This window comes from Aedes aegypti, chromosome 2 (genome assembly GCF_002204515.2).
Source record: "Aedes aegypti strain LVP_AGWG chromosome 2, AaegL5.0 Primary Assembly, whole genome shotgun sequence".
NCBI classification, from domain to species: Eukaryota; Metazoa; Arthropoda; class Insecta; order Diptera; family Culicidae; genus Aedes; species Aedes aegypti.
Genome location: NC_035108.1, coordinates 102,629,056 through 102,651,856, shown reverse-complemented (window position 1 = coordinate 102,651,856; position 22,801 = coordinate 102,629,056). Strand labels below are relative to the sequence as shown.

The 22,801-nt window shown below is 36.7% G+C and overlaps 1 protein-coding gene across 9 annotated transcripts in view; it reads right to left on the bottom strand.

The window, feature by feature from the left end:
* LOC5567089 (integral membrane protein GPR155) overlaps positions 1 to 18,990 on the bottom strand; it is a 106,200-nt gene extending 87,210 nt beyond the window's left edge. Inside the window, exons 1-3 of one of the 9 annotated variants that reach the window (XM_021841763.1) lie at positions 18,671 to 18,990; positions 18,193 to 18,299; positions 4,271 to 4,722 (exon numbers count right to left, since the gene is read on the bottom strand). In XM_021841763.1, the coding sequence (XP_021697455.1) occupies positions 4,271 to 4,542 (272 nt within the window). In that variant the 5' untranslated portion in view covers positions 4,543 to 4,722; positions 18,193 to 18,299; positions 18,671 to 18,990. Of the gene's footprint in view, positions 1 to 4,270; positions 4,849 to 17,735; positions 17,929 to 18,192; positions 18,300 to 18,670 lie in introns of those variants that run through there. The other 8 variants (XM_021841764.1, XM_021841760.1, XM_021841765.1 and 5 more) reach the window with 8 other exon arrangements.
* Positions 18,991 to 22,801: the final 3,811 nt, after the last annotated feature.

Below are 22,801 nucleotides of genomic sequence, written 5' to 3'. Positions count from 1 at the left end.
AAGCTTGCGACAATTTAGCTTGATTAGATAAATAGTTGTCTGCCGCCGCCACTCAATTGCCCCATGCCCATATGATAAACTGAACGAATAAATAAGACGTTGCGCTGCCATGTCGTCACGAGGATCTGTTTACTTAGGGCAGAAAAGAACTTAATTCGATAATGAAGCCCACATTGTGGACGACGCTGAATCACCGGGACATGCAACAACCATTCACTCCAATCGTGTTCCGCAAATGATTCATTATACTGGTTACTGACTGGTGGTAAGAGCAGATCCACTTATTCCAGAGGGGAAAACGCCGTCTGGAAAAAGCGGGAACAAGCTCGGAAGTGCTATCCAAAGCTTAAAATGTGCGAGGGAGAAAGATGGAAGCGAGACATAATCGAAAAGGCGGAAGCAGTACTAGGACGAACATCTGAATGGCACAAAGAGGTTAAAGACAACGGACAACGGTGTTGGTGACCACTTGGAGGGATGTTAAGGATTCCATCCAACAGCTCAAGATCAACAGAGCAACTGAAAAGGATCGTATCTGTGCGAAACTGATCAATATGGGAAACAACAGTTATCGGAGGAGTGAAAGCATGTGGTTATATGCCCTATCTACAAACAGTGTGAGATCAGGCTTCGTATCGGTTAGACGTATTTTCAAGTGTGCTTTGCAACAAGTTGTAACTTTACGTGGGCTGATGGCTCTCCATTCTCGCGAAAATACTTTTAAAGTCGACTTATCGAATCTACCGCGACGTCCAAGTTATGAAGAAATTCATAACTTCATCAACCAAACACTCGGAATAGCGCCAAGCCAGGTGAAGCGTCTACAAGTTAACCATTCGCAGAAATGCGTACATGTGAAATGTGTGGATTTAGCGACAGCCGAAAATGTAGTAAAAAAACACGATGGGCGACATGATTTGGAAGTGGAAGGTTGTAAATACAAAATACGCTTGGCTATCGACAAGGGATATACAGAGGTCAAGGTGCATGACCTCTCCGAAAGCATCACCAATGAAGACATAGCGACGTTCCTACATCAATACGGTGATGTACATGATGTGAAAGAATTGAGCTGGGGCTCAAATTTCGCCTACCATCACATCTCATCAGGCGTGCGAGTGGCACTCATGACGCTAAAAACGCACATTCGTTCATTTGTTACAATCAGAGGTCAGGAAAGCCTGATCACTTACTGCAATCAACCTCTCTCATGTAGGCATTGTGCACAACCACAACATCCCGGTAGTAAATGTGCACAAAACAAGAAGGAAACCAAACTCATGTCCAATACGCTGATCACCAACAGACCAACAACGCACGATGATAAAGAACGAGTCAACCTACCAAAACAAACTAAATCGGTATCGTTCGAGTGCATGAGTGTATCATCACCGAGTACGACGAAGACCAAGCCGACGAAGGGTAAGCCTACCACTAGTACTCAGAAGCAGAATAAAACGCAAGAGCAGCAGAGAAATGTACAGCAAACCAAACGATCAGTGAGCCGCACAAGCGACTCATCAATTGAATCACCACCGAGGAAGAAGCACGATCTCACCGAAAAAGCCGTTCGCGAAGTTGGACTGAAGCAAAACGCACTATCCGCAGACGAAAATTCATCAGGAGATAGCGACATGGAAACGGTTGATCTGGATGATGATGTTGAGCCCAGTGACGTTACTCAATGGATAGCGTGGTTAGAAAGGAAGGGAAAAATATAGAACTTATTGTATCTTGAATTAGTCCGACCTGAATGATCAGAAATGATTAAAGGGTCGTTAATAAAACAAACAAACAACAACCTATCTACAAAAAGTGCGATAAGCTGGGGGGCCCAGATAGCCGTAGCGGTAAACGCGCAGCTATTCAGCAAGACCAAGCTGAGGGTCGTGGGTTCGAATCCCACCGGTCGAGGATCTTTTCGGGTTGGAAATGTTCTCGACTTCCCAGGGCATAGAGTATCTTCGTACCTGCCACACGATATACGCATGCAAAAATGATCATTGGCACAGTAAGCTCTCGGTTAATAACTGTGGAAGTGCTCATTAGAACACTATGCTGAGAAGCAGGCTCTGTCCCAGTGGGGACGTAATGCCAGAAATAAGAAGAAGCTGGCATGTGAGAACTATCAGCTCGCATCGCTATTCAACTGCCACCCACCAAGTGTTATACAAGATCATCTCCATCGCCAGCCATCAATAGCAAATGGGTTCATGGAAAGTTATCAAGTCAACTTCATGGACGATTGCTCGACTACGCACATTGGCGCATAACCGGATAAAACCTTGAATACGGTTCCGTCAAACGGGGTGACTTGCAACAAATTGTAATTTACAAATAAATTTCACTATAGAACACAAATTTCAAAAAGAAAATTTGTTATAAATCGGTGCTTCAAAACGTGTGACTAACAATTCAAGTAGGGGCCATAATTAGAGCTGTTATTATAAATATGTTTATACATTAAAAATAATTCTTTTAAATGTCTTGAAAACTGATACTTCATGGAGGTTCAAAATCGTGACCTGAAAACATCAGATAAATTTAATTTACAAAACTAATACTCTACATGGTGTTTCTATAACTAATAAGTGATAATATGACGAATTTTATTTTACGAAATTGTAGCAACAACTTTTTAATAAAAATCATTTTTATAAAAATGTACCTATACGGGGTGACTTGCAACACTTTATTTCCAAGCAATTTAAAATTTATAGAAGTGAAAAACTTTTGTGTTAGGTCTACTTTATAATCAAAAGAGTAATAATTCATCTATCAACTACAAACACTCGTTAAAATAGTGTTCAGTCAAGATATTGGACCTTGATGATTTAACGCCTCTTTTTTCCCATACAAGAATAGTTCAATTATTTTCTTACAAAAAGGTATTAAAAGTGCTCTTGTACTGGTTCGAATGCATTAAATACACGAATAATAATACTTAACAAATGTGACTAATGAAAATATCAACCTTTTTTTGGCAAAAACTAAATTAGCAATGAGTGTTGCAAGTCACCCCGCACATGAACATTTAAAAAAAATCATCTTCTTGATGACTTTTAAAAAGACAAAATAATTCGATTGAATCGTCTGTAATCCCATTCTGTAAACGGGCCGGTTTTTAAAAGTTCTAAAATGAATTTAAATTTTTAGATGACGTTTAGATCATGGTTTTGGTTGATTGAAGTTGAAAAGTGTTGCAAGTCACCCCGTTTGACGGTATCCATCCATTGAAGAAACATTCATTGAGAAGATCAAGCAGTTTTTTTTTACTTAGTTGGGAGGTACCGAAATACATTACACTTTGCTCCCAAATTTAGGTGATCTCATTTTCCCTACCTGAGCTTTAAAATCGACCCCAAAGGGTCTAAAGAGCTTTTGCTGTGGGATCTATTAAATTTTCGAACATTTTTCCAAAATCAGACTGAGATATGAGATCAAAATTTGTTCGATTGAAATATGGCTCAGATATTCCTGTCTGCCCGGGATTTCATGACAATAAACACAACAAATAACACCAGTGGAAGCTCCCGGAGCTATTCAAGTTGCCTACGTGAATAAATACATTTGCTCTAACTGAAATTCAAAGGTTTATTCACATGGGTATGACAGATATGAATTTAATGCGATAAGATTATTATCGCTCTGATGGTTAGCACCCAAAATGAGGGTTAATAAGATACAAACAATATTACGCATCAAAAAAATTAAAAATACTATTTACCGTTTTTGATTCATATTACGGACAGCTTCAAATTCCGGACACTCTACTTTGTATGGGAAACATTTCACACGAAATGTTTCAATTTTTGCCGTTCAAAAGTTCTCAATTTCGAGGCTCGTTTTAGTAAGCTTTTTCCATAAATATCTTTGAAAATTTATAATGTTCAACTACCTTAGATGTCTCTTTAGTGGTTTGACGATTTCAATTGATGATTTGACTGTTCTATTAACGATTAGCATGAGCTGTCCGGAATTCGAATCAAAGTGTCCGGAATATGAGGCAAAAGTAAGGAAGCGTCCGGAATAAGAATCATGAAAAGGCCACACAATTTGATTTATTTAAAATTATTCAAGTTGCGGAAGCGTATTCTTTATCCACCATTCGAAAGTTAAGGTCTTCCGACGCTCGATAACGCTAAAGTATCATATATACTGATTTATTTTTGTATGCTCTATGCTGGCTTATACTTCCCTGAGGCCTTAAGTGTCCGTAATATGAATCAAAACGGTACTACATATAATGAAATCATCGTTTTCCACTCACCCGCAAATGATGATGGCGAAACACTGCACCAACGCCGGGTACAGATTATCCATGGAAATGCTCGGCTGATCATCGTCGCCACCGCCGCTTATACTATGATTGCTGGTCGGAACTCCCGGGGGCATCATGGAGCTGGTTACGTACGGATCATCAATGGCGGCGGTACTGGCACCAGTAATGGCGGCAGTCACATTTTGCGCCATAGCAGCGGCCAGCATACTGCCAACCCTTGCCATCGGAGACACCACACCGCCCGAAGCGGTGGCATCCATCCTCGTTGACTCTCTATTGCCTCAGAATGCTTCTATTCTTCACGCTTGCTGTTATAGCGGGCACGATTCGTTTTCAAAACTTTGTAACACCTGGTGATTTTCAATTATAGCACTTGTTTGGGAAACAGTTCATCGCAACGTTATACATCTTTACGCTTTCTCACATAGTTAATTTAGTAGCTGGAAATTGATTCACATTTACATTGTATGAGACACAGTTACTTTGCGGGTTGATCACTCAGATCATCCACCCTTCCTCCTATCGATTGATCGATCATAGTAATAGCTGTTGAGATGATCGTCGCCCTATAGCACTCATGGTTATTTCAATAATACGCTCGATTTAATTCACGTGCACGCGTTATTGACCTATATTACGGAGTGCACCGCAGTACATTCAAGGGTAGGAAACTATAATCTACTTCAAAACAACTCATTGATACTTGATACTTCTGTAGGCCGTCGATCAGTGTTTCTCAAACTTTTTTTCAGAGTGAAGCTATGAAAATAAGTTACAAGGCTAAGGGGTTAATTATGTTACAGGCATGGAAACTTCCTTGCCAAACTTGCTGGGCTATCAATTTACATCGTTCCTATCGTACGAAAAAACTTATGCGAAATTGACCATTTTCATGAAAGGAAGCTCTTAGTTAATCACTGTGGATGTTAGGATTCATTCCAGCTAGGAAGTAATATCAAGATCAAGAAGAAGAAATGTGTACTTTTTGATACTAGTTACTAGAATACTTCAGCGGCTTAAGAAACCCATCCGTGATAATAAGACTTAAGTCACTCTACAGAGGATGATCTTGAAACAAGAAAAACATGAGATTTAGATTACATTTCTCGCATTTAGTATCATACAGGCGTATCAGCTGTGACCGATTTTCACACAAGTTCTAACAAAGGTAAAACTAATGGTCCGGCATTGACCAAAGGCCGAAGTTTACTTGACTTCGATCTCAATGTGAAGCTGAATTTCACAGCTGGATTAAGGGTCCAGTTAATGTTTAGGACCATTCTAGGAAATCCTCCCTGGAATTAATTTTGTGATTCTTGTAGATATTTTTCTGGAGAAATCCATCTAAATCTATTCTCGATGTATTTTCAAAATATTGTGCTTGACGTTACTTATTTTTTCCAGGTGCACTGGCTTTTTGTGAGATTGTTATTTCATCCAAGGAACTGAGTACTCTAAGAGTTTGTTTAGGGTTTCACCCTGCTGGAATTCTTATAAGCACACAATTTGGATTTTTTCAAGAATAAGCTGAAATAACATAAGGAATAGAATGCATCCTATAAAAATTTATGTAGAGATTCTAGCATTTTTTTTTTTCAAAATATTCTCTTTAATTCTTTAAGAGATAATCTGGCAATTCTTTTAAGCATACCTCCAAGTATTCTCACAGAACTTCGTTTAAAGAATTCCTTCAAAATTTCTATAGAAACACTGTTATTATTCGATCCAGAATTACTTCAGGCATTTCATCAGAAACATCGCTGAAGATTTGATTAGACATTTATCGCAAAATGTATCTAGGAAATTTCACAGACAGACTTCTTAAGATGTTCTTCTTTGAATGTTGTGAAATAAATGCTTCAGATTACCTTGAATATCTACGGGATTATGATTCTTGAAAGATATCTTGAAAGAACTCCTAGAAATATATGAATTTCTTGATACTGAATTTAAGGAGTTGTTAAGAATTCTGTTGCAAGCTATGTCTAAACCAGCCGATTATAAAGATCGAATGTACCTCGGATTTTTTCCCGCTAGATGTCAGTATTTGGTCAATAATTTCATAATCGTAAGGTTTCAAAATATTCTATCGATGAAAATTTTCCTATACATTTTGTATGGGTTGAAATGTGTAGGAAAACGTGATTTCATTTCATAGGCTATATATAAAAAATAGCTAAAAAGTGGTGAAGAACTAACTGTTTTGATTGATTTTCGAAAGAATCTTAGAATCAAAAAATGAGGGAATCAATTGAAAAAAAAAATCTAGTGAAATCTTTATATCAAATCATATAAGTAGCTCTCTGGGATTTTTTTTGTAGATATTCTTAGAAAAATCCATAAGAGCACCGTTAGAAGAGTTCACAACTTTTTTTGAAATATCTTTCGAAAGTCTTGGAAACATTCATGTAGGAATCTCTTGATAAATTCATAAAGGAAACCTTAAGGATATCCATGGAATTTCCAGCTCATGCTTGTTGTAGAAGTTCATAGAGTAATTCCTGATATAATCTTTAAAGGGTTCACAGAGAACATTTTTGGAATTATTTCTGTATTATTTTCTTCGAGAATCCCTAATGCCACCCACAGACACTTAGACGGTTTGACCAACATTGACTCCAAGTTAGGTTGATGCAACCGTTTGAGCGACTGTCATAGTTCGTTGCAGCAACACTTGATTTTTTCCCATATTTTGAATGATCTCGGCAAGTCTAGTGAGGATATGTGATTGTTTTTTTTTTATTCTGATAGGGGAATATTTGCTGGTGGGGCAATTTTTGTGCAATAATCGTAGTAAGGAAGTGCAGAACATACAAAATTTGAGTTTCGGAAGAAATAAATATTGATGATGAATCCCAGTTATAATTCGCACAAAGTATTCCGGAGCACTTCTAAAATAATATGGGGTTCTCTGTTGGGGATTATTCTAAACAGTCATAGATATGGGAATTTCTTCAAACATTCTATCCAAAATCTTTTAGTGATTTACTCTATTTAATATACTTTTTCCATGAATTCATGGGATATACTACGGATTCTATCATAAATTCTTCGTGGGTTTTTACCTGGAATGTTATCAATAACTCCTCTAGAAATTTATTCACAGAATCAATCAAAATCTTTCAGGCATACTTTCAGAGATTCTTTCAAAGGTTCCTCTGCAAATTATTCAGGATTTCCTCCACTAATTCCTTCGAAGATCAATAAAAAATCCTCAAGTGATTTCTTCAGGGTTTATTCCAACGCTGCCTACAAGAATTCCTCCAGAGATTGCTATAACAATTTCTTCAAAGATTCCTTCAGGAATTTCTCTAGAAGTTAGTTGCAAGAATTCCATCACGTATTACCCAGGAATCACATCACGAACTCATTCAGAAACTCAAGGTAGAAATTCCTCCAGGGCTCTCTCCAGGGCACCCTCTTAGGATTCCTCCTTAAATTACACCAGGAGTTCCATCGGAAATTCCAATAAGATTTTCTTTTAGTGATTCTCTCTAGTATTTTTTCTGAAGATTCCTCCGGGTATTTTTCCAAAAATTTACCCAGGGATTTCTTTAATGATTTATCCAATGCTTCCTTCCAGAATTCCACAGAAAAATCTTCCAAAGATTTATTTTAATTCCTCTAACGAAACTCAAAGAGTTTCTAAACAGATTCTTTAATTCTTTTCCTGTGATTCCTTCAGTAATACCTCTAGACATCCTTAAATAGATTGCTCAAGGAATCCCTCCCAAGAAATTACTACAGGGATTCCATCAAAAATTACACCACAAAAAATCTTCCATTGATTTCCCTAGGAATTCCGCCACATATTCCTCTAGAAAATCCTTCAGCGATCAATCCAAGGATTCTTCTTGCTTTAAAGATTCCTACACGATTTATTTTAGAGATTCCACAAACAAATCTTCTAGAAATACATGCATAAATTTGCTCCAGGAAGTCTTACAGTGATTCTACCAAGAATTACTCCAAGGATTCATCAATAAATTCCGTCAATGATTCCACCAGGAAATATTCAGGGATTCATAATTCAGGAAAACTTCACGGATGTAAATACTGCATAAAATACACCAAAACTTTCTACACGGAATCAGAAATACCCTCAGAGATTCCGCATGCAATTTTTCGAGGGGTTCCCCCAGGTTATCCTTCGGGGATTCTTCTGGGGAATTTGCAATAAGTTCTATTATAAATTCCTCCAGTGTTCCCTTCAAAGATTCTTTCTGGCACTCTATGAGGCATTTGTCCTGGGATTTCTTCAGGAATTACTTCAAAAATCTACTATAAATTCCTCCGAAAATTCCTAAAGAAATTTGTCCATCAATTCCGTGCAGTATTTTTTTTTTCCAAGGAATCTACCAGGAATCTTAGAGAATCTTCTAGGAACTCCTTCAGGGATTACTTGAAAAATTCTTCCAGGGATATGTTTGGGAATTTCACCAAGGAATTCTCTAGGACTTTCTTCAATGATCTCTTTGGTGATTTCTTCAAGGATTCCTAAAAAAATGTTCCATGAATATTTCTATAAATTTAGCAAAAAAACTCTTCCAGGTATTACTTTAGGGATTCAACCTTAAGGCATTCAGAGAAATGCTTTGTTTAATCTTCTGAGTAAATATCAGTGGAATCCCTAGAAGAATAATCTTTTAAAATTTTGTAGAAGGTTCCTGATAAAATACTTAGAGTAGATGAAGGAAGAACTTCTTGTCTTGTCTTGTGATTCCACCAGGTTTACCTATAAAATCCATGAAGGGATTTTAGTAGAACTGCTAAAGAAACTCCTGCAGAATTACCTGGAGGAATTTCCGGTAAAATTCTTGAAGGAATTCCTCCATCCTTTTTGAACTTTTGATGGAATCACAGGTAGAACTGCTGGTGAATTTGCAAAAGAAATAAGTTAAAGATTGTGGGAAAACGCTAGTGGAACATATAGAAACAACTCAAGAGCGCAAATTTGGTAAATCACCATGGCGTCGATGTTGCTTCAATTCACGTATATTGACTTTCCATCCATCTGCATCGGCAATTCATGCGACGCTGAAGCTTCAACAGGCTAGGAGAAGTCGATGAACTTGTCATTAAAATACTTAATACGTAAAATCGGTTTCATAAACTGTCCAATTGGTTCGTCAAGCAGCATCATACACGGTGAAACATAGCACCAACATGAGCATTAACATGGGGACGGAGTCAATGTTGATCAAACAGTCTGAGTCGCCTGTGGGCTGCATAAGGCAATTCTAAGAAAACCAATCTAAATAAATATAATCTTAGGAATAATCTTAGTAAATAAATATGGAACAATTCTTTGGGAAACCTCTGGAGTAAATTTCTCAAGGAAGTTTATGAGGAGTCCCTGGACGAATTTATTGAGCAGCTCCGAAAAAGTGCATAACAGTTCGTTTTTGTTTTTAACAATCCCTGATGGAATTTCTAGAGCAATTTGTGGGAGAATCATTTGAGGAATTTTAGAAGGAATCCTAGAAAAAGTAGCTCCCCTGTTGGATGTCTTAATGGATGTCTTGTGGGAATAGCAGGAAGAAAAACTAGAACAACGGAAAAAATCGTGTAAAATTACGTCATAGATGCCTGATATATTAAAGCGAGTAAAATCACGAAATTTAAGCCAAGAATGATGTGATTTTTCGTCACAATAACTTAAGATGATGCTGACAATCTGACACATTGGACGAAATTTTACAAGAGTGGCGTATTTTTAGGTGCAAATACTATTCATCTGGGGTTCTCTGTCTATAACTATAATAAAAAATCTATTCTTTCATCGTCAGATTCTTTCGTTCACATTCATGGGATTGTTCCGGAAATCGTCTGGGGTTCTTTCATAAATTCTTATGGAATTCTTCCACAAACCCCCCTGGTGGAATCTTCAGAAAATACATCTTTAATTCAAATGGAAATCCAATAATAAATTTTCCGGATAACCCTCTGGGGCTCTTAATAATGCCTCTGAGATTCTATCGGACATCGAAGAGTCTTAAAATCATTCTTAAATAGTTCCGGAAATTATTTTTTGAAATTCTTTCGTAAATCTTGTGGAGTTCGTCCGGACATCGCTCTGGAATTATTCAGGAAAATTTTCAGGAATTCTTCGGATGTCTTAGTAGATTCTTCCAAACACTCTGGGAATTTTTTGAGTCGTCCAGGGATTCTTCTAGAATTCTTACGAAAACATGAAACAATCCATTTAGAATTTGCTCCGTTGGAACGTAACAACAGAAAGAGACGACGAATAATTAGTAGTCACAAGTATGATCTCCCAACGAAGTCATCTGAGTTAATTTTACTGGCCTCGATAAGACTTCCAATGTCTAAACTACCTTTAAAGACAACAAAATCAATTCCCATTTCCACAAAATTGTGGAATTTTTTAACAAAATCTCAATACGAAATCAAGTATTGAGAATATGAGTATGTCTGGAATTAGAGACAGAACGGTGTTGATATCAAATTTTCTGATGTATGGACATTTTTTTTCAAATCTCAAACAGTTTCAAAAATCATTGCGATTTATAAAGTGACATTATCCTTTTTCATAATTTGACCCTTTTTGTGGTTCAATTTTCATATTAGTTGGTATGCATTTAATGCGCAGCACTTCAATAGGGAATTTTTTGACTACTGGGAGAGGCGGGGGGTCGTTCGTAACGCTTATTGTATGAGAATTTAAAAAATCTTGAATGAGTTGTAACGCTTGGGCTTACCTCCTCTACCTTTCGAGCGTTACGTAATTTGTGGGCGGTGCCTCAAAAGTTATAAATCTAAATCAAAGTTTAACCTTTATTATATTTAACCTGAGAGTAGTTCATAAACTTACATCACACTCTTAAAAGGAAGTAAGCTTCAGCGAGACGTGACGATCCATATAATTTTGAAGTCTTCATGTAAGAGCGGGAGGAGGGTTTTGAAAATGCCTAATTTTGCGTGACATATTTGATGGACGCTTCTTGGCGTCAGTATATATCATACGGGATCAGTTTTAATATAAACACGGTAAAACATGACGAACAATGTTATATTCTAAATAGGCTGACAAAATCAGGGGTAGACAGAATCGGGGGCTGACAAAATTCTGGTCAGCCACTGTACTTGGAAGCATAACCACTGAGATTTCTTGAAAACTCTAGGAGAAGTGTTCAGGAGCAAACCGGAATTACTTCTAGATCCCGGAAGAACTTCTGCAAGAATCCTCTAAAAAAATCTAGTATATCCAGTAATCTAGTAGATCCTCAGAAAGATTTCTCAAAAGAATCTCAGAAGGTTTTCCGAAAAGAATCCCTTAAAGATGTTCAGAAGATTCCAACAGATTTTCGGAAGAGTCCAAGGAGTAGTCCAAAGAGGTTGACAAAAAAAATCCAGAAGGATTTTAGGAAGAATCCTCGAGAGATATCCGAAAGTATTCCAAAAGAATTTCCGAAAGCATCTCAGATGATTTCCGGAAGAACCCAGAGGCGTTTTGGTAAGAATCCCGGGAGTATTTTTGGAAATAATCTTAATTTAAGTAAAAATAATTAACGTCATTTCATGTTTACTTCGAGTAATTTTGCTTAAAATGAATTTACGTCATGTGTAATATATAGCTTTTTCGTAGTGTGAATTTCTGGAGGATCCTTACATGAATGACTTCTTATATAATTCTTGACTTCTGTAGCTCTCCTACGGGAACCTATGAGGGAATTCCTGAAGAACCTGTGGAGCCGATGCGCAGAAGTATCTTGAGCAAACAAGGATGTATATCAGACTTCACTGCAAGGGTGCTGACACATTTTTGCTTGCAGAATTCTTTCCTTCTACGAACTGACAAGGATTTTGTTTACAGTTTGGTCCTAGAATTCCACGTTTATTTTTCCCATAAAGTGAACAGGGTCCTAAAAACACTGTTCAAATTTTAATAGCCAAACACTTTATTTTGTTATGCCAGAACACATGTTTATCAAATTTTTAAATGTTTTTTTTTATTTTAGTCCAAAAACATTTTTTTCGATTTTTTTATGTAGATTTTTAACATCTTTTTCGTTCAAACTCAAATGTTGGGTGTATTTTGTTTCCGTGCCCCTCTCGAGATGACAATCCCAGTGTTAACACTTTTCAAAGAGTAAAAACCCCAGTGAAAATTGGCAATGTCAAACATCATCAAAAGTGTTGAGGTTCAAAGTTGGACCAATTTTTTAAATTTTAGTTTAAATATTATAACGGCTTTTATTTAAAAGGAAAAATTTGCCAAAGCAGTAGCAAGGATACTCCCTGTCGTGTTATTGTTATTGACATGATCGCGAGATACTTTCTGAGGAGTAGTGTTTGATCCTTTTCTCCGCGTCACTTGCTCCTGCTGGGGCTGGTGATGTGAGCAGGATCAATCGTGCTGCGCGTCGCTCGCGTGGCATGAATAAATTAGTGGCGCGGATCGCGAAAACAGGTAGTAGTGTTTGATCCTTTGCTCGCGTCAAACTATTTATTCATGGTCTAATCGCTTATCAAAGTGGAACCCTGCGACCCAACGATCATCCCCATTAACAAACTTTCCTCCCAGTAACCTTTGTGGAGATGCAGAGGAGAACAGGGTTCTCCAAATAGCAAAGGTTACACACTAACATTCCTTCCTCCAATCCCACCTGACTGCAAGGACGTGGCCGGCGCCGTTATTGACCCTGTATAAATAGAGGCACTGAATTATGCAACACTGAAGAAGATTATGGCCAATCCCAGCCGAAACTTGTAGTTGATTCTTTGTGCATTTTCATTGACTTCCGGTCAATCGCGGAATAGCAAACCATTGATAGTGTAGTCAGTCTAAGCTAAGCTAAGCTTGACATAATCGCGAAGATACTTTTCTCCTATTTTCTGGCGTTACGTCCCATGGGATCAGAGCCTGTTCCTCAGTACCCCAATATACCTTAGTCTGAAACCATAATTGAAATTCAAACTTTTTAATGCATGTATCAAAAAAATATATAACTATAACTCATTCGTGATTTTTTCCTGAAAAAATAATCCTCATCAAAATCGATTGAAACGATGGCGAAAATACCGAATTTTATCTCATGGAGTTGGTTATATAAAAAAATTACGGTGCCTGAGGCATTTTTTTTTTTCTAAAATGAATTTTTCAATTGAGAAAGTTATCTTATAACTATCTTTGAGAACTAAAAATTTGTCTGCAACTGCAACTAATAACATTTTTAAAACATCAGCGTGCTGTCTTTAGTTAAGTTTCAGGTTTGACTAGATCCATTATTTTTTAATATAGGGTGCCGGTACTTATAGTGGATTACCTAAGACAAAAACATCATAGCATACAAAGGAAAAGTCCTAAAAATTTATATTTTGGCGTCAATCGAAAGTTTCAACCTCTACTACAGTAATACCTCGATATAACGTAACTCGATTTCTATTTTCGTTGCGTTATATCGAGGTTACGTTATAATCGAAGCAAAATATTTTTTGTTGCAAATTTTGTTCAACTTGTATTATTTTGATGAGAAAATGGATCTAAAAATTGATAGTATTGACCTAGTAGATATTTTATTTTCAGTTCTTTCTTACGTATTTTTTCGTGTTCATTTTTTATCTTTTCTTTTATTTTCATTTTGTTTGCAATAATCCGAAAAGAAAGGGTATTCCTGAAAATTTTTTGGCGGATTTCCTTGTACACTCAGAAACTCTAAATAAAATTCAACAACGAGATCTTTCTGAATTCTTAAAAAAAAGGTCATGTTGACTAGTCCATAAGCATATTAAGCAATTATGGAACTACACAAATTTTATTATGAGGAACTCGTGGGAAAATTCTTAAAACAAAACCTTCTGTAATTTCTTGGCAGAATTTTAGAATAAATTACGCAGGAACTCTCAAAAATGTATAAGAAATTTCGTGAAGCAATCACTAGAAAACTCCATAAAAACAAGAACTATTTTTGATGGATTTTCCAAGGAAAAGTTTTGGTAGGATTATCGGCGTATTTTAGGAGAATTTTCTGGGGAATCTGGTGATATTGGGTAGAAAAAGCCTCTAGACCAAATTACTGAAATTAAACCATATATTTTTGAATAATTTTTCCATACCTTACTCCAAAAGTAAAAACAACTTGACTTTAAATAAATTTTTGACATAAACTTGTGAATGATTTACCCAAAAATATATAAGATATACACAAAAACTATCATATTTAAATTAGGCAATCTCGTCCAAGTTTGCAACTTTATTTTTTTTAATATGCCAATTATCCAAATTTGTAAAACAATTCTCTAAGAACTTCGTTGAAATTCATGCGATGTCTGAAAAACTGTGAAAATTTCAATGCAGCATTTATCCATAAAATATTCTCCCTGCCTCAATGCAAGTATCATCCATTTCATCAGTTTAGCATGATTGTCATGTCTATAGCTTTAGTCTGTTTTCATACTTACTTTGGCAGCAAAAGCAGGGAATTATTTTTTAAATTTGTTTAATTTTATCGGCTGCATACGAAGGAATTCCGTTCGACCATGCAATAAGACGAGCTAATTTATATTATTTTATTTGGTGGATTCAGTAACAGTTGTTCAAATTTTAATTCAAAGCACTTCAATACTATATTATTATAATAACACCAAATGAAGGTGTGGGCAATATTTATTAGGGTATAATGCCAAAATATTGTATGTGTAGGGTCGCAGAGAGCCGTATCAGTGAAAGCGCAGCTATTTCAGCAAGACCAAGCTGAGAATCCTGGGTTTGAGGTCCACCGGTCGAGATTTTTTCGTAATGTAAATTTCTCCGACTTCCCAGGGCACAAAGTATCATCGTAACCTAGCACACGATATACACATGCAAAATGTCAATCGGCAAAGAAAGTTTCCCAGCAATAACTGCGGAAATGCTCATAAGAAAATATAAGCGAAAAGCATGCTTGTCCTAGTTGGAACGTAACGCCAGAAATAAGATGAAGAAAAATATAGGTGCGAGTTATTCGTTCCTTCTAGCAATGCCCATTCATGGCTACTACGATTGCAATGCACGTACTAGCGTTATCACAGAATTGTTATTATTTCAACTAGAATTGCACTCCATAACATAAAACGCGTTGAAAGTGGTCTATCGCAAGTTTTCGCAAAATAATTTGTACCCTACTTGAAAGCTCTTATTTTAAGCTTTCGAATGAGCTATTCTCATCGCGGGCATTCGCGGGGGATACTAATGTCTTAGGGTACTTTTATAGAAATAATATGTTTTTTGATGATTTTTTTGCCTTAATTTACTTTGTATAAATTCAATGAAAAATTTTATTAAACTCAGGTGTACTTTATGTATCTACAAACAACTTCTCTGAAGATACCATGGCGGTTTGAGCTCTCTTTAAATTCATAAATAGCTTGTGAAATATGATCGCAATATTAATTTTCTCTAAAATCATGTCCATGGTCCACTCAAAAAGAAGTTGTATAAAATTCAAAAATTCAGATGAATCTGCCTAAAAATGATTTTTGAGGTTTTGTCCGCCTTCGAACCATAGTGCACCTGGTCCAAGGGAGTAAAAGTTCTGCGAAAAACTTAATTATTTATATGACTTTTTGATCAGATAAACAAGGTTAAATTTAGCAAATCGATTAAATCAGAGGCGATCTATCCGACAAAAAATAACACATGTCGTTTTTGTCGAAAATATAGTTTTATTCCATAATCTAGTCTACTGGTACATTCACAACAATTTATATCAGGTCACCCTACAACTTTTTGGAAAAATGTCACACAAAAAATGTAGAATCTATATAATGCATTTTACTATTAGTTGTTCAATCATTTGTTTATGTACCAGCAAGAAAAAATTACTTCTATTCTTCTATTAATTTACCAAAATTGTACGTTTTTTGATAACCTTGACTTCTTCAATGATGTTAGGGTATTCAAACGGATGCCATAGTTCTGTACTCTATGACACTGCTGTATGTTTCAGATTTTAAGCCAGCTCACTTATCTAGCGGGATTTGGGGCAAGTGTGCTACCTTAAGCAATTCGTTATCTAACTTTGTCTGTTAGTTTTACATATTCTCATAAGCGCTGTATCATTTAAAAGGAAAATAAATTGTAAATGTATTAGTTTTAAAGCTTCTCAAATATCATCCAAAATAACGTATTATATTATATTTTTATCACTATGGAGCAAGTGTGCCATGCATATGGGGCAAGACGGCCACCCATTGAATATCAAGATAAGCAATACGTTAATAAACATTTAATTATTTTATTTTCATATTTCTTACAAAGCAGAGTCTTGGTGGCAATTTAGGACATATCTCAAAGTTTACAGTCTTAAGGAGCTGCTTTATAACAAGGATTATCACATGCTGAACAATTCATTAGTAAATTCGGAAGTATATAAAAAAATTATGAAACTGTTATTATTAATCCCATTTCATACAAAACAGTCCATTCGGTTACACTGTAATATTCGACTAGATCAACACAAACTACGATAAAAATGTGATATTTCGCTTTTTGTTTTAAATTCGTAAAATCAAAGTAGTACATGCATATTGCTAACGAATTTTTTTTCAGGGTATTTATTTGAGTTTACGAATTGAAATAACGTAAAATAATTGTAGGCAGGACATGACAAAACGGGCTCAATATATCAGAAAACATGGTAATATAAAAAAATGGCTTTTTGATCATAAAGGAAAATAATCACTTTCTCCATGACAAAAATCACTACCAATCCCTCATCCTGGTTCACTTTTATTGTTTTTGTTGATAAAATTTACATTTAGTAAAATTACATAAGTTTTATTCCAATGCATTTTTATTACCAAAACAGGTGGCGCACTTGCCCCAAAAAGTACAGAATTCGCAAATAGAATTCCGTGAGTAACACAAAATATTTGTATCTTTTAATACCACATCAACTTACACATTTGACAAGCTGCCACGATGCACTTAACATTAAAAAATCTATTAATAATTTATCTATATCACGCTATTTGTAAAACAGCCAATATTATTGAAAATTCACTAATATTTGGGTGTTCATTACAAAAATTGATAAAAATAACTGAAAAAAATTGATCACATTTCCATTTATTTGGTACATTGTATTCAGACTTATAAGGAAACATCTGACTAAACTCAAAGAGAAAAAAAACATTTACTCGTTTTTTGTGAAAAAGAAAGGCTGCCTACTTGCTTTTTTGGCACACTTGCCCCAAAATTCCGCTATATTTAAGTTTATATCAACATTACTAAATGAATTCACATTCACCAGTCCCTTTCGAAAAACATTTATGGTACATCATTTCTGCAAACATTGTTAGGCAAACATATTATTATTCCTTTCACAAGAAGTAAAAATGGTAACTTGGAAGATTTCTTCAGAAAGAAAGTTTGAGAAACACTGCCAAAGAACAAGTAATCGATTGAACTGTATCACCCACAGCTGCATAGATCACTTTTAATAAATACTTGATAGAGGAACGGCAACCACGAGGCGGCTTTTCAGGCTACATATGGTAAGTCGTTGTTGTTGTTGTTGAACTTGGTGCACCTCTCAACACAGCCCCCGTCTCATCCACACTCGTTTCGATTACATAAATCAATAATTTATTTATTCACGTCTCGTTGAAGCTGTTCTCCACCAAGGCGTGTAGGATTAGGACTGGAGAGAGATTACGAGCGGTCTATGACATTATGACGGTAGCTGAAATAAGTGCCCTCTAATGAGTTTTCGAAGAAGCACAATCATTTAACATCCGTAATTGTCTCATATCACAACTCACAATTATCACCGAATAGGTTCGTAATTACACGTAACATCACAGCGAGATTTTCACTTGTTGATAGTTTCAAATGATAGAAAATCCAAACAACAGAATTAACACATCCATCTGTAGGACGACATTATCTGAACAACACACATCACCGTCATTATTGCTCACAGACTGGGCTCGTTTCTCTTCACCCGGGCGATTCTCGCGCTGTGTCGCATTGCTACGTGAAAGGATTTTATCTGCGAAAATCGATTGAAACCTTGAAACGAGAAAAAAAAACACAAACACTGCACAGCTGAAACTGCATTGGCCGAATGCCACAGTCTGGTCCAAATACTACAATGAACTTTGGTTGGGAGTACAGTCAACTTCCTTAAACAAGATATTGAAGGGATCATAGAGATATAGAATACAAGATCAGAACCGCAGTTGTGGTTCAAGGGACAATCGAGCTAGTTGTGAAAAACCAACTTCCAACTTTTACTATGATTTAATAATTCGATTTCGATATACAGAATATCGAGTTATGTAGAGTTCACTTTTAGCGAGCTTCAATGGAACCAATTCTAGAATGGTAACAATTCTTGGAAGAACCTTTTGTTCCTTTTGATCTATCGAAAACGATACTACCTCAGTTGTTCTGTATTTCAAACTGTACAATTTTTATCCAAACTCAAATTACGTTTCTTCCAAACAAAGGAAAATTCGTCATTTATTTAGCCACCTTTGCACAATTTTCTTCTAGCCTACCGAAAAATATTTTGCAAACGTCATAGAAGCAACAAAGCTGACTCGAGCTTCTGTATATCTACATATAGGTATATTATACTGCGCACACCGACAGCACTCCCTATCCTCTCCTATATCACACGCGGTTCGACTTTTTTTTTCATTCACTCCGGTTGTTTGCGTGTGTCACGAATGAAATCCGACCGAGAACTGAATACTGATTGCTGGGCTGTTTGTTTTGTATGAAATGAACAAGCGCTTGATATGGGTGTGGAAGAGGCGAACACCTGGTGCTGAGGGAGAGAACAGTCGTGTCATTCAGTGGCATTACTGATAGGTATAACGATGTCTGTCCCAAGTGCTGTAATCTAGCGGGAATACTACGGTACATATTGGTGGTTCAAAACTGACCGTTGAAACAGATGGCTGTTCGACTACTTAAAAAGTTGAATAATTGTGTTGTGATGGATTATTAAAACTTAGTTTTTTAAATTTAAATTGAATATTACATTGGAGAGGTGTGCACTTTAACTTTTAGTATTTTATTTTTATTTTATATATTTCATTCAATATTCAGTCTTGCTAAGAATTTAGGTGTTTTGGGATTTAGAATTTGATACACTTTCTACAATACTATTGACTGAAACATATAATTTTGATAACCTAAGGGTTGGGCCATAGCAGCAAATGTGCAACAAGACCATGATGACAATTCAAGCGTGTTGCTAGAATAAGGGCGTTAAGTCGCATGATCGGTTTCTCTTCATCGATCCTCCTTCTGTGAATAAAGGTGACAAGATGCAAGTTTGTCAGCATTTTTTTCACTTCAGACCGCTTTGGCAGTGTGCAAATCTTGCGTCCTGAGGTGAAAAAATGCTGACAAATTTGCATCTTGCCAGCTATATTCGAAGAGAGGATCGAGAAATCGATCATGCGACTTACCTAATTCAAGCTTACTTGATACTTGATGGGCTACAATCCACTACGTTGAATCTACGCCGAATGGATAATTCTTCTCCACTGGGGCTCGGTCCTGAGCCAATCGCTTCCAGTCGCCCCTGAACGTTAAGTGCCCTTAAGTCCTCTTCAACTGCAAAAAAACCAACGTGTGCGCGGCCTACCACGAAGCCGACGGCCTCGTCCGGGTTCTCTACTGAATATTATTTTTTGCTTGTCGTTCTTCCGGCATTCGTGCACGTGCCCAGCCCAACGCAGCCTGCCGTGTTTTATGAGCTTGATAATTATCCACTTCTTTATATACTTGGTACAACTCATGATTCATGCGACGTCGCAGATGCCATTTTCTTGTTTACCGCCGAGTATTGTTCGCAGCACTTTACGCTCAAAAACTCTAAACGCTTTCCGGTCGACCCTTTCAACGTCCAGGATTCATGGCCGTATAGAGCAACCGGAAGGATAAGAGTCTTATATAGCGCGAAGAAAGAATAAAGAATAGCCTATGCTTAAAAGAAGGAAAAACTTTCAATGAAATCATTAAAAAAAACTAGGGCTGAAGTCTCGTTAATAAAGAAAATTCATTCATTCATTAAAAAAACAAACCGTTGGTAGCCCCAGATGAAACAACCATGAGCTTTGGAGTCTTGATGCAATGAGTGGAATTCACAATTTCGTCCTAAATTAACGGGTCAGTTTTATCATTCTCTTGGAGCACTTATACAGTGACAAACATGGCGTCCCGTCACATCATTAAAGTCAATTAATTAGCTGATCGATTAATTGGGCAACACCTAAAGAATCTTACACAAAAGTGTTGCACGGTGTCTTTCGTAGAACAAGTTTATTACAAAAAAATAGGTAAGACTGAAACTTCTCCACAATAAAGTCTAGGTTTCTCGCGTTCATTTGCTGCTAAAACCAAAATAATCGTCGGGGGGTCCAGAGTAATTTTTTTTTGTTTGATTTCGAGAGACCTTGCACCATATGTTTGAATTTGCCTATCTATGTGTTTATGTACATTAGGGCGATTCAAAATTTAAAAAAAATGTTTGAGAATTCAATCTCACATATGTTCCATACTATCCTTACTACACGGAAAAAATTAGTTGCCGGATTCATGAACAAAAAGTCATGAATTCATAAAAATTTATGTTTCATGATATCATGACTAAAAGTCATGAAATCGTGAAGTATTATGCAAGAATTTGTATGCTCAGGGCGTTACACAAATCAACTGTCACTTTCTTCATCTTAGTCAACTCGTCTCATGGCGATCGGTGATTTTTTCTAGTAGTTTTGTTTTTGAAAAAGTTTAAATTGAAGACACTGCTCTTCGGAACCTTGTTATCGTATCGATGACATTCTTGGCGAGATTTCCGTAAGTTCCCACATTGTGTCACGACACAATCAAATCTGCCGGAGTTGTTAGATGTTCCAAAATATACTTACAAGCCTTCATCCTGATTTTGGAGAACCGGGCAATGTTTGACTTTGAGCGAAGATTTCGCTTCACAAACTCGTCGGCGATTTTAACTGTTCGGATGTGATGCCTTCCCTATGTCAGCTCAAAAAAGCCTTCGGCAGCCGGATGTTCTAGTTCATTTTCCACATCCACAATATTGCAATCCACCAGCATTTTGTGAGCCCAGGGACCATTTGTCAATTCAATTTTATTGATGTTCGAAACAAAATTTGGCGTACAAACCTAACCACTGAATATTCGCGTTCCTGCTAAAGATTTGGCACTCGTTAGGTTGAAAATTATGGAATGTGTTCGCAGTTTATTACGCAAGTACCGGCGCAAAAAGTCAACGATTTTAATTTGCATTTCATTTGTTTACCAATAGCATAGCATAGCATAGCATTGTTTACCAATAGCAAAAATAAACTGGGATCTAAACTGACGTATAATGTTCCGTTTTCATGAAATTAGTTCATGATTCAGGAATCCTGCTTCATGATTCATGACTCAACTTTCCACTCTTCAGCACCAAAATCGGAATCATAAATGAAAGCCATCTAAATTACATGAATGGATCAGTGCACGAGTTCACTATTTTGACGTTCGAGTGCAAAGGTCCATAGTGCTTATGTTTTCATGAAACTGTTCATGATATCAGATCCTGCTTCATGATTTCATGACCGAAATTGCCACTTTTCGTATCAAAAATAGGAATCATAAATGACAGATGACCAAATCCATGAATAGTGCTTATGTTTTCATGAATTTTATTCATGGTTCCAGCATACATGCTTCATGATTTGAGGCTTCCAGCCAATGTTGCTGAACAACGATCGGAAACGCGAGGCACGATGAATTTGCGTAGGCATCAAAACAGACTCTGCGAATAGGCCAGGAGAAGTGGATGAACTTGTCATTCATTTTTCTGTCAAATCTCATACAAAATCTACTTTTCTTTGACATAAATTCACTCTAGGTGAACCACTTCCCCTGGCCTATAAACACAAACAACCGTTCGGGCGCTTCATTCGTTCGTGTTTCATTTTCGGATCGCTGTTTCTCCCGACGCTATCATCGGGTGATTTCCCATCGCTCGATAATGTGAACGGTACGATCCACGCTGCCTGCACTTCGCGAAGAACAGGAAAATATTCATTTCGATCATCTTCATGCGGGCTTGCAATAATCACGCTAAACTTGCTCCGCTCAAAAATGAGTTGCGAGCGCACAAAATTGGCCTCTTTTCGTGCAGCACAGATTCTGTGCAAAGGGATTGTACACAGTTTTGTGCAAACGGTGGTAAACAAAACTGAATGAGTGAATTGCGCACAGAGGAGGAATGCGGAATTCGTTTCCATTTTTGTTTTGCTTCTAAAAACATAAAAAAACATTCCAATTTTAAAGATTTTCAGACATTTTTTTCATTTGAATAGCCGAAGTGGAAGCAAATGGGGAAAAAACTTTCGCATTTGCGACCATCTTCCGGCTTTTCGCAAAAAAACATCTCAGAAAACTCCCCATCTTAACAACGGCCAACTGTTTGCGGCCACGCGGGATATCATTGACAGTTCCGTTTTCCATCGATCCCGGACAGCCGAAGGCCAAAAACGTCG